We start from the raw sequence: 12,473 nt of genomic DNA, 5'->3' as shown, positions 1-12,473 counted from the left end.
CCAGTTAAAAGTCTTAATTATAAAATTAAAATATAGAGAAAATATTTAAAATTATCGAAGAATGAGCTAGGTGTGTTTTTGGGCTGGGTTTGAAATGATTTTGGAGCCTACAGTGCAGGTTTAAGTTGAGCTGATTTAATTGCAAACCGTGCTTAATTGTTTTTGTTTTTGCTATCTCTATCCATTTTGGCACGGCTCGCATGGGGATTGAGAGTTTATCGGTAACATCGATTGAGTTGGATCATGCTCTGCTTGATCTGGGTTCGATGTGCGGGATGGGAGATGACTTTTTTTAATTGTAATACTCTTGTTTGGATTGGAGATATACAGGATTCATAAGGGGAGAAAATAGGAGGGTCATGGAGGAGAGAGAAGGATAAGAAATTTAATAAATTTTGGATGAGGAGGAGAAAGATAAAGAAGGATGAATATCTTATTTTTGTATGGATAGAGAGGTAAAGGGAGGAGTAGAAGAATTTTTATATATATTTTAATAAATATATTTTTTTATTAATATATATATTATTTAATATTATAATATTTTTTATTATCTAGAATAAATTTATTAGATATTTTTCATATAAGATGCATTACTCCATGTATTGAAAAATTTCATACAAAATTATAAAACTTAGTTTGTACCAATAGGAAGAGAAGTTATAAAATAATTTTATTATAATTTTAAAATTTTATTAAAAATAAATTAAAAAAAAATAATATTTGAGCTTGAGTCTTCACTTTCTCAATATCTCAAATCAGGAGTAGAAAAAATTGAGTGACGAAGGGGTAGAGGGGGATTGGGAGAATCCTTGTTTATCCTTTTTATCTCTCAAAAAATTTTGCCAAACTTCTTTCTTTACCCTCCCCTCCCCTCCCCTCCCCTCCCGAACGCCTGTGTACCTCCAATCCAAACACAGCGTAATTGGACGTCGTCCGTCCTCTTCCGGCGCCTACCACCATCTTTTCCCGCTCCTGACTGCCAACAGGTGCTTGTCTTCCTTTCCTCTACTTGTCCATCCCTCCCTCCGTCTTACCTCCTTCCTTCGGCTCCCCTTCTCTCTGTGTCTCGCCGCCAAACACCCTCGAGCCATGTCACGGCCCGTAGGTGGGAACTCCTCGATTTCCCCCCGCTCTCTCCCTCCTCCATCTCCCCCACTCTCTCCCTCCTCCGGTCCGACGGAATCCACAACCTCGTTCCGGAGGTCCAATATCTCTCCGTGTTTTGTGGGGAGTGGAACGAGACCCAGTATCTCTCCGTGTATTTATGGGGAGTGGTTCAGGTCGGGCTCTTCCATTTTCACCAGTCCAGGACTGGGGCTTCAGCCTTCCGCAAGGTGGGAGCTAGGGCAGCCCGGCCTGTCGGCCTGTCCCGATGCTCTCAGTTTTAGGATTTGGATTCGTTTAACAGTCAATCCATTTCGTTTCTCTAGATCCCGATTCTTGGTGATTTGTTTAACAGTCAATCCATTTCGTTTCTCTAGATATCGTTCTTGGTGATTTGTTGAAACGATGGGAGAGGATTCGCGCCCTCCTCGAGATGGATTGGAGCTTTTACAGCAATTAGAACTTATTCTGGAACGTGACATTCTCATGTAAGCTATTCGAATTTATTCTAGAACGTGACAGTTCGTGTAAGCTAATCGGAGAAATTATTATTATTTTTTTTGATATATATATCGGAAGTTTATTGATTTCATCCAGGAGATCTTCCAGAGCTTGCTTCAATAGATTCTTAAAAAGTTTATAAAAATCAATCTTTTCTTTGTTTTAAATACATTTTCCATGTTTACCTTTTAATTCATTCATCAGTCATGTACAAGCACATGTTTTGGATCACATCATGGTCGTTTGTTGAATCACTTCTGTGAAATCCCTTTTCATGGAGGATTCGGTTAGACTGTAGCATGACAATGGGCATGATCTAGTATCCCGGATATGTTTTTATTGACTACATCATTCTAATAGCTCTGGAGTAATCAGTGTTTGTGGTTGAATTGCTAACATCAGTAATTGTAATCTTTCTGTTCTTGTTATTTCTATTCTTATATGTTACTTATTTTCCAGCATACTTATTTTCCTGCACTGCTAATAGCTTCTACGGTATTTACTTGGTGGACTCGGTGCAATTCAAGAAATCCATCAGATAACATGAGAAACACGAACCATAGAAGCATGATATAGAAAATCCATAACAAATCAAGAAACCTAAGAGGAACAAACTTCAAGAAATCCATCAAAAGAAACATGAATCATAGAATCATGGATATGAAAAATTCAGAACAAGCCAAGAAATTAAGAACTTCAAAATATTCATTAGATAATATGAGAAACAGGAATTATGGAGGAAGAATTAACAAATCTAGACTTGCCAACTTAAAATGCCTTTGCATTTCTTCGGTAGTTTGAAACCTGCATGCAGCTCGCTGCCCTGATGTCTTGGCACAAGCTAAGTGTAGAGTATATCCATCCTCCAGCACTGCAAAGTAATCGTTGTCCATTGTCCGCCATCACCAAAATGGAAGAAGCTAGGGTTTGAAGCGGGAGGAAGAGGCGCTTGGGAGGAAGAAGTAGGAGGAAGAAGACAAGTTCAGGGAGTGCAAGGAAGACGGAATGAAAATGGGTTTACAAATGGAGCGTTGCTTCACCCACTTGCCAGATCGGGTTTATTTATATCTGTTTCTCTGGTGCTGTAATTTGAAGTAATCTGCATGTGACAATGTTTGTGGTTGAATTTCTAACGTCGATAGTTGTAATCTTCCTGTTCTTGTTATTTCCATTCTTAATTTTGATTTTACTTATTTTCCAGCACCTTGAGGACTAACAATCTCATTTCATTACTTTTTTAAAACTATTATGTACACATTCTTCACATTTATGCAGCGATGAAATAGGCTTTGTACATCCATCCCAGTTTACATCATTGAATGAGGATCTCGGTGTCTCGCTACCCCAATCAACGAACATGATTCAATTCCCAGATGGAATCAAGGATCCGGATATATCAGAGTTTGGCATAATCCAATATGACAAGACAGCTTTCTGGAACTATAATCATAAGTTGGCCATCTCAACTAAGGTGTTACCTCAACTATATAGTGGCGCTTTGCATGCATATAACGATGTAACCAGAAATTATAAAGGGTCTATCAACTTATCTCTGAACCTAGATGCTCCTGATGATACAACTGCACCAGCAAATTCTTTTCATTTGCTTGAAAATGAGTTACTAAAGCACACTAGGGCTCTTTTGATTCTAAGCTGTGACTTTAGCAGTGCATGGAATTCCAGGTGATTTTCTTCCCTAGTAGCGGTATATGAAGTTTCCTTTCTCAGTCAAACTTTATTCTTGTTAGGTTAATTGTTAAAAAAAAATACAAAGACATGCTCCATTTTTCTCATTAATGTGTGAGGGCATTAGTTACTAGTTTTCCTTAGAAAGTGTACGTAATCTTCGTGCATTTTCTTGAGGACTATTAAATGTTGCAGAAGATTAGAATGTAGCTTTTGACTTAGATTCTTAAACTCTTGACATGGTCCAAGCAATTCAATAAACCTAGTGCTTTTTAAAACTCATGAAAATATTCTAGGTCCTTGGGCTATATCGGGGTACATCATTATTCTATTAGATTCATGGTTCACTTCATGATAGAAGGATAGATGTTATGATCCTTCTATGGCAACATAAATTGTCCAAACCATTTTTGCTAGGTAGGGAATGGATAGTTAAATAAAAACAGCAAATATAGCTTTCTAAATATATATATTTTCTCTCTCTACTTTGTTAGTTATGCATAATAGTTGCTTCAATATGTGTTGCAGGAAGCTAGTACTTTCAAGGAAATATAAGTTGTCATTGTTTATGGATGAGCTCCAGCTATCCACGCTTGTTCTCTCATATTCACCAAAAAGTGAATATGCCTGGAGTCATAGGTAATATTACCTTTATTCTGTGAACTTCAAATCTTGTCCTATTCATTAGGGGAGGGGAAATTTCCATTGGATGTAACAGGCAGTGTCATTGGTTTGCATAGTGCCCTGCATCTTGTTCATTCTTATTTATAGCTGTGGGCATCTCTTCTGATATTACTTCCTTATCCAATCCTTCCTAATAATGCACTTCAATTTTTCCATCGAAAAAAATTGTAGGATAGCATGAAATTGACCTATTTAGAAGTTGTGATTTCCTGTACATTAAAATCCTAGCAAGCAATTAACTTTCAAAAACAATAAGAGTCGGAGCTCTTTCTCAGGAAGGCTGGTGAAAGAACTGTAACCCTTGCTTCTTCTCAAAATGGTTAATAAAGTCAAAAAGCCGCTCTCGCTATTCCTTTTTCTGATCATCACTATTAAACAAAATTCTCCTTGATTATTCTGCATTAGATGGGATTTTTTTACTTCATATTGCCTTTCCAATTTTCCTATCAAGTAAATCGGTGGTTTTAATAAAACATCAATTGCTTTCAGGAGGTGGGTGATCAAGAAGGTTGCAGAAAATTTTCAGAAATTGCAGGAGATTGTAGAAGAAGAATCTGAGCTTGTGAAGAAAATAGGAGAGGTTTATTTAGCCCAGTATACATATGCTTTAGAATCTGAAGTTTATTAATTTTAGATGTTAACAAAAGCTTATTTATGAATTTTTTTTTCTTTGAAATGTTTTGTTGCTTACTGTCTGATAAATGATATAATGCTACCATTAAGGCTGTATAACTGCACAAGAGATCTTGATGGTTTTTGGTGGATTCTTTTGTTAGGGAGAATATTAAGTGACACGGTCCTTATCTAGGGAAGACCATCATAATCCTTCACCTTATTGCCTTTTCTATCCTTGATGTCCTTTTTTTTCCTCTTTGGTGAAAAGGTTACTAACTCCACAATGTTCGTGTTTCTTATGGGATATGATCTAATTTGAGAACTGAATGAGAAATGTTACTTAAATTTCTGCATAATTCAATGTAATGCTCTGATACTTGCATGTGTTTGTATACTCATTGTATGCTTTTAGGGGACCTCTTGTCTTTTGTAGCATGTTGTTTCCTCATATTACTCGTAAGCCCCAATGCCCCTTCCCACCCTATAAAAAAAAAAGAAGAACAAAAATAAGTATAATTTACATCTGCGTTGCCTTTTCACCTTTGTCACTATACATTGGGAAAGTAACGACTCTTGTCTTTTCAGTAATTGGGTTTTAGTTGACATCACCAGTATGTAGTTCTATTATGGGACTCTACTCATGCATATGATACGGCACCAGGATGGCAGTAAATAACAATTTTTGGCGGTCACAATTTTCTTCTTCTGTTGTGCTTACTTTTCTTCTTTTATTTTTGCAGAGATCAAAAATGAACTATCGTGCATGGAATCATCGTTGCTGGCTTACTTTTTACATGACAAGAGTGCAGGTTAGGTTAGACTTTTGACATGATCTTTTTTTTTTTTGTTGGGGGGGGGGGGGTGGGGGATCAAGTATTTGTATACCTATAATAGAGATCTGATAATTCAAAGGATTAAAAAAGTATGTTTGTCACATATTCGTGGAGAGTATTAATTAAAATTGAGTTCTCAAAGTGTTTATATGGCTAACCAGTTAACTGAGTTCTGCTTTTTATTCATTTGACCGTTTTACCATTTGAGGCTGGTTCTCATTCACCAAAATGCAGTAATCTCTTTGAATTTCCTGTCTATTTTCTGTGTCATCTGACCTTTTTTATTTTTCCTCACTTATGTCTGTAAAGTTAGTCCTTTGTAGTTTGTAACATAGCAGAAAGGTGACGGGCAATTTGATCATTGGGATTATACTTCAAAGATCAACACACAAATGAAGCAAATTGGATTGAAGAATCTTTCGTTTGGTGAAGAAACTTCTCTTAAGAAATTTTATTAACACATCATAATGAATTGGATGCATATTTCTAGGATATGTACCCTAATCCTAATTTGGATATTAAACCTAGTATAAAATTATACTCGAAATAGGACTCAACAATAAAGAAAGATGCTAGAATTATTCTACTGCAAATATAAAAATCTGGCTAAAATTTGATACTGTCTCTAATGGAAAATTTATCAATTCATTATGTTGCATCACTTTGTCTAATCTATTGGCTCCTGCGAAACTTGGCTTGGTCCAACTAGTCATTGCACCTGCTAAGTGCATCCAGTGCCGTATCATTTTGTCTAATGAAAACATGCTTAGTTACCATCATAATTGATATGTCTAATGCTGAATTTGGATTTGTATGTTTGCAGGTTCTTGATGAGCTGAACAAATCAAGGAAATGGGCTGAATTGCATGTTGCTGATAACTGCTGCTTCCATTATCGCAGGGTGCACTTCTCTGTCAGTGGTGTCTTTTTGCTTAGGATATCAGTTTGGAGACTTCTAGTTCATAAAAATAACTAATAAACTAAACTGCCAGTGCTATTAATGTTATAGGATTTATTCCCATTACGTTGTATGTTTTTAGCCAAAGGTTTATTGAAAAATAACTATCATTCTGCAATGATTCTAGACTATATTGCTCCTATCTTTCTTTATACACGAGAGGTTTACTGTGATCATCATTTCCAAATGGAAACAACATCAAGGAGAAGATACCACTACCATCATAAAAATTTGTAATTGCATCTTTTCTGACCAGTAAAATTGATTTGAACAGATATTCCTGATTAATACAATTAGGGGCCAGAAAAACTGCTAATAGATTCTACGGTATTTTCTTGGTGGACACAGTGCAATTCATGCAAGTTATAACTTTCAAGAGTTCTTTTGTTGTTTAAGGGGTTGTGCATGTAGTAAATTAAACATTATGCAGTTCCTTTATAAAATTCTTTTGGATTGCTGTTTTGCTACTAAGCTAGTCATATAGGATGATTTGTCACTTGTAGACTCTAGGTATCGTATTCTTCTCCATTGTGCAGTTTAATTTGCTGATCGAGCCATTAGTCTGTACTCTTTCCCAGCATGGGGAATTTAGGGAAGGTTTTATTTTTAGGGGAACTGCAGCTATTGATTTGGTGGACTTGTGAAACAACCAAGTGTTGGATGGGTGTCAACTTTCAGCACAATCACAGAATTAGAGTGAGTGTTGAGTCTGAATCAGTCATGAAAGTAGGTCTCTTGAGTTGTAAACACCAAGTTCAGATGAGCACACATATCAACCGTTGAGAATATGTCTGAAATAGGAAAGAGAATTATCAAAGGGACCACTTATATTATTATATTGGTAATACAATATTGCAGTCACTTTATTATCTCCTTGTGACTGGTTTAGCTAAACATCTTGGAGATCTTAAACAGGTTGATCTATGGAAGTTTTGTGTTTCCATCTTTGCTGGCTGACATTGTTTAGTCTCTATCAATTTCTTTAGTTGATTTATTTTCCCTTAGTATAGTATATATTACCTTTTGGCAATAAGTAATACATTGCAAATATGCAATTTTTTTGCTATTGATTTTCTTTTTCTTTACTTGGCTGCAGCGCTTGATGCTTAGATTGCTGGAAGATATTTCTTTGAAACAAGATGTGGAAGACTCTCTTGATCACAAGTCTGAAGTTGCGTTTGTATGGGTGGTATGATTTTCTTGCTATGCGTATTCTAAGTCATAGGAAATCTTAGTGTACTGTTGTCTTACCTTTTAATACCTTGCTTACCTGCAATAAAGTTTCATTTTACTATAATCTAGTTTTCATTAAAAGACCTAGTCAAAGCTTTGTTGTCTTTCTAGATTACTGGGGCCATTGTTCATGCTATTTCACTATTTTCACAGAAAAGGATTATAGTGGCAATTTTATAGGATTTTAATGATATTCTTTAGCAAGTAGACCAAAAACAGTTGAACAAAATTACCAGCCGCATGATTTTGACAGGAAGAGCTCAAGTGGAACGAGATGCTTATTAAACGCTATGTGGGGAGAGAGGTTTGGTGCTTTCCTGCTCAACAATGATATGTTATGGGTTGTTGCATTCTTCTTTTATGAGACAAATGTTTGTGCTTTGTCTTGTGAACCTTGTGTAAATTTTGGTTCTTCATAAATAACAGTGATGATGGTATCTTTTTTTGATTTTTGAATTTTTATAAGGCCTTGTGGGTTCATAGGCGGTTCCTATCTCAGTGTTGGATTAAGCACTTTGCTACAGACCAAGAAGCACTTGCCCGTGGTTCGGAAGATCATTTTCACATAAACACTGCCTTGGATTTTTTTCTGAGCAGAGAGCTGCAACTCTTGCTTGCCTGCCTGGATGTCTCAGCTGATGGATTTGAGGACCCTCAAATTCAAGCTCAGCATGCAGTGTCTTACATTCTATGGATGTCAAAGGTCTAAGATTTATGCTTGGGTTTAAGTTTTTCTAGTTTCCTGGATTTATTATGCGAAATTAATTTTTTTGTTGCGTCAGTGCTTTTATATATGTAACTAATGCATGATGTGACGTTTCTTTACTTATCCCCATATTCTTTGTTGCAGCACATTCCAATGCTTGAAAAGTGTAGGCTTCAAGAGAGGTTGAGAGAGGTGGGAGACCTGAAGGTCATATTTGAGAGGACAAGCCTGGAGAGGTCATTACTGTGGGAAAGTTTACTAAATTGACTGCCAAGAGCAGGAAAGTTGTATGGGTGGTTGCTGCTTTGAGTTGTGTAATTGTATGATTTTGTGCATACTGCCCCTGCAAACCATTGCACATCAATTGTATGGTGTCTTCGGTCAATCAGATGTATGCTAATTATTGGATCAGTTCTTGCTTGTGCCTTTGAGTCTGGATGAACCCGATGACCAAGATCCAGGTTATCACTCCAGAAAGAATGTTGATGACAGGTAATTATCCAAAACTGTATACTGGCTTTCATATTTTATGATCATAATCATAGTGGCTGATATCTGACCAGAATGCCTGCATTATTATATTTATTTAATGTGCTATATATCGTGTTTGTTGAGTGTGTACTTCAATTTGTCGTTTGAAAAATCAGTTTATTCTCTTCGCCACAGAAAATAAAAATTCTCTATATCATTTCATTGATAGCATATTTCTAATGACATTATTGTAATTCACTGTGCTAATGTTGAAATTTGTAGGTACCAATTCCGTGAAAACATTTTCATACTGCGGATAAGCTACGAGAAACAAACATATGCTCTTGTACCAAAAGAAAAGAAAATAAGAGAAGACAATGCATGCTCGTGCATCTCGCATGCCCAGAAGTGGCAATTAACAGCCTAAAAGGCTTCCTGGTGCTTCCCCAAAAGCCCAAAAACCTAATAAATCCCTGGACCTGCAGAGCATTGCATCTCTCTCTCTCTCTCTCTCTCTCTCTCTCTCTCTCTCTCCCCCCTCCCTCCCTACTATCTTTCTATTCCTTCCAATCTGAGATTGGGGTTTTTATTTTCCTTTTTTTGGGTTTAAGCTTCGGTCTGCTTATATGTAGTTTGATCTGATTAGCTTTTCTGTTTTCATTGAGAATCGGATTTTAAACATTGCATTTCAAGAAAATCTAATTGGGATTGAGAGTTTCCAGTACAGTTTGTTACTTCTCTCTGTCAAAATAATTGAATCCTGTTCTATTTGTTTCAATGATTCTTGTTATTTTTGTTTCTTAATCTTAGTATGTTTAAGATTAGTTGTTTTATTCTTCTTATATGATATAAATTTTGGTGGTTTCTATGTTAAGGAACCCAACAAACAATGATGTCTCTGATTTCAGTTAATGAAAATGGAGACAAGGTCTACACCACCAAGGAAATGGATGGGTAAAAATTGAAATAGATTCTTTGGTATGGAGCTTGTATGCGAGTCCTTTCATAAAGTCATCTGCCTAAAATATTCTCTTTACTGAAACCAGATATTATTGGTTGAACCCATATGTTAATAAATTCATTACATAGTTTAGATTTTTATAAGGATTTCATGCGTCACGAAATTGAATTGTTCGTATTCCTGCATGGAGTGTATTTATATAGTCCATTTATTGGTGCTGAATGTTGTTATTCCAATCTTCCAAGCCTCTGGAAGGCAACACAATAAGCTCACTCAGGTGGAGGTTCAAACTCTTTGTTACCCAAAGTTAGATGCTTGCCTCTTCTTTAAAATCATCTGGGAACTTATAAGAGAAATCCAGCTCTCTTTATTTCAGGTATGTGATACAACACCTTTTTGCTGCCATATTTCTTGAATAGAAAAATTTCATGTTTGTCACTTTGGAGTTCCGGTACAGGATCAGGCTAATTGATAGTTTAATGATATTTCACATATTTCTGCATGTAAGGTAATTGCAGGTTCAGACAGCATATGGATAGTCTGTTGGACACGTTATTGCACTATTATGAGTTAATATGATAGCTAAATAATTGACGTCAAAGTTAATTACATGCAAACCCAAATGAATTCTTTAATCTTATGATTTTATGTGCCACCGCTGAACACGATAATGTTGAAGATGTTCAACCCACAGGTTTCTAAATCTCCATGGGTGTAACTGCACATTTGCAGGTTATAAATTTTGGATCGAGAGTTTTGCCTCTTTCTTTTTTGGGGAGATAAAGTATGTTGTAAGTTACTGTAACTTATTTTTACAGGGTTATGTTACTAATCCATTCGAGAGCCTGCTCAAAGAAATTGGTCACTAGAAAAATAAATAAATAACTGAAATTGTATCTTGGTCCACGAAGACATGACATGAAATGTTTAACGTAGCATGATTGTCAAGACGGGTCTTGAAAAAGAGGACATTGGTGATGCACGTATATGGCGTGCATTTTTTATTACAGCTAGCAAACAAACAAGCAAGTTGTTCGCAAAGTGGTCTGAGTTCTTGCCTGGAATTTGGCTTGACGCGGTTCGCTTGTTTAAGAACGAGCCCATCTGGAGCTAGGCTTATTAGCTTATTCAAGCTCGGCTTGGATTAGCTCGAAATACTAATATTTACATGTCATATATTATTCTAATTATTATCATTACTCATACAAGTAATAGATAATATCATTATCTCATAGTTATTTATATAAATTAATATAGATTACATAGAATATAATGTACTACAATTATAACCTAAAGATTTAATGGGGATTATTTCTTTGAACCGGACAAGTGAGAGTCCATGTTGATGATCTACATTCAAAAGATAGAGCCCAAGATGATCGTAAATTCTCACTAAATATCTCAAACAAGCTGTTCTCGAGCAGCTTGACAATGGTTCAAAATTAAATGAGCTAGCTTGAGCTTAGCTTGAAAATAAAATGATCGAGCTAGAGCGAGGCCTGTCTTGGTTTGCTTTGCTTAATTCCGCCCATAATTTTGCTATTGAAGTAGAAGTGCAATGTAACTGCATGCCAAATCTCATGGATGAAAGTTTGTTTTAGTGCTAGCGAGGGGCCCGAATTACCCACCATTCTACACTGTTTGTTAGCTTGTAAAAAGCCCGCAGTCGGGACTCTACTGAGTGATTTGGTGTTCTCACTTCTGGCCAAGAGATACCAAAGTGAAGTTAGGCATGATTTCAGAAACAACACAAGTAATTACCAGCATTGTAAGTAACTAAACATTCAAAACTGCTCCTTATCTGCACCGACTCCAAAACAACACCAGAACTGACTGGAACTCTACCAAATTTATGCTTGTTTGAACTCAAACTCGCCAAACTGTACCTTGGACATTCTGGGCACTTACATTTGAAACAAGCGTGCCCTCATGTATCATGATGTTGTTCAGTTTGTCAAGCATTAATACAATCTTGATTATTAGATGACCAGCAATATAGGATTCTGTATCAATTTTTTCATATATGAGGAAGGTTTTGTTGTTCAGATAAGCCAAAAAAACTTCATTATTATATGAGGAAAAAAATGCAACAAACCAAGTCTCCCCCTTTTAGGCTCACCATTATATTATCTTTAAGATTATTGGGTAGCTCATATGTTGCTTGTGTCTCCTTTAGGCACATAATAACATAATTGTGAAGATTATTTGAACAACTCATAATTTGCTTGCAAGTGCACTAAGGTTGGTTATCACCATAGGTTGATGAATCTACAATGCAGCTGCAGCCTGACATATTATTTTTAGGATTTTTGCCAACCGTAAGTTTCTCCAACTTCTATAGAAAAAAATGTAACCTTCATTGGTAACTCTCAAGATGATATATGTAGTATTAGGTTTTTTGAGTACATTTAATACGAATTGTTCATCTTCGAATATCTATATTTTATATAAAAAGCAACTCATGTGACTGATGATAACCATAATATATGGATATGAAAAATTGTCATTTCTTCCTCATATATAGGAAACAACAAATTGAGTATAGCATCCTTAAATATGGAGCACCGAGTATTATTGGATTTTAAAGAAAGATTAGAGATATGATCAGGATTTTACGTCTCAAATGTCTGTGCTTTTAATGAGAGGAAATTTTGGTCGAGTATTATTAAAATTTATTATTTAATATATAATAAGAATTTAGTTATTAAAATTTTTTATTTA

General features: G+C 35.8%; 1 protein-coding gene across 4 annotated transcripts; it reads left to right on the top strand.

Annotated features, from left to right (window-relative positions):
* Positions 1-837: 837 nt before the first annotated feature.
* On the top strand, positions 838-8,731 carry LOC105032918 (uncharacterized). 4 transcript variants are annotated; one of them, XM_019846489.3, is made up of 11 exons: positions 838-986; positions 1,482-1,592; positions 2,881-3,288; positions 3,820-3,930; positions 4,465-4,555; positions 5,331-5,399; positions 6,247-6,324; positions 7,478-7,570; positions 7,868-7,918; positions 8,081-8,317; positions 8,465-8,731. In XM_019846489.3, exons 2-11 carry the CDS (start codon positions 1,510-1,512, stop codon positions 8,585-8,587), a joined length of 1,344 nt encoding a protein of 447 aa, XP_019702048.1. In that variant the 5' UTR covers positions 838-986; positions 1,482-1,509; the 3' UTR covers positions 8,588-8,731. The 4 variants fall into 4 exon arrangements, with proteins under 4 accessions (XP_019702048.1, XP_019702046.1, XP_073106113.1 ...); XM_019846487.3 differs by having other exon boundaries at positions 6,247-6,336; XM_019846488.3 differs by having other exon boundaries at positions 870-1,105; positions 6,247-6,336.
* The last annotated feature ends 3,742 nt before the right edge of the window (positions 8,732-12,473 follow it).

This window comes from Elaeis guineensis, chromosome 16 (assembly GCF_000442705.2).
Source record: "Elaeis guineensis isolate ETL-2024a chromosome 16, EG11, whole genome shotgun sequence".
Classification (NCBI taxonomy): Eukaryota; Viridiplantae; Streptophyta; class Magnoliopsida; order Arecales; family Arecaceae; genus Elaeis; species Elaeis guineensis.
Note: the sequence above shows the minus strand (reverse complement) of the source record. Positions and strands in the feature narration are given on the sequence as shown.

What these genes read in the sequence shown, in the direction of transcription:
- LOC105032918 (XM_019846487.3), top strand. Translation starts at nt 1,510, where the DNA reads ATGGGAGAGGATTCGCGCCCTCCTCGAGATGGATTGGAGCTTTTACAG. An exon ending in TTGTGAAGAAAATAGGAGAG is followed by an intron (nt 4,556 to 5,330) that starts GTTTATTTAGCC and finishes TTATTTTTGCAG; the next exon opens with AGATCAAAAATGAACTATCG. An exon ending in AACGCTATGTGGGGAGAGAG is followed by an intron (nt 7,919 to 8,080) that starts GTTTGGTGCTTT and finishes AATTTTTATAAG; the next exon opens with GCCTTGTGGGTTCATAGGCG.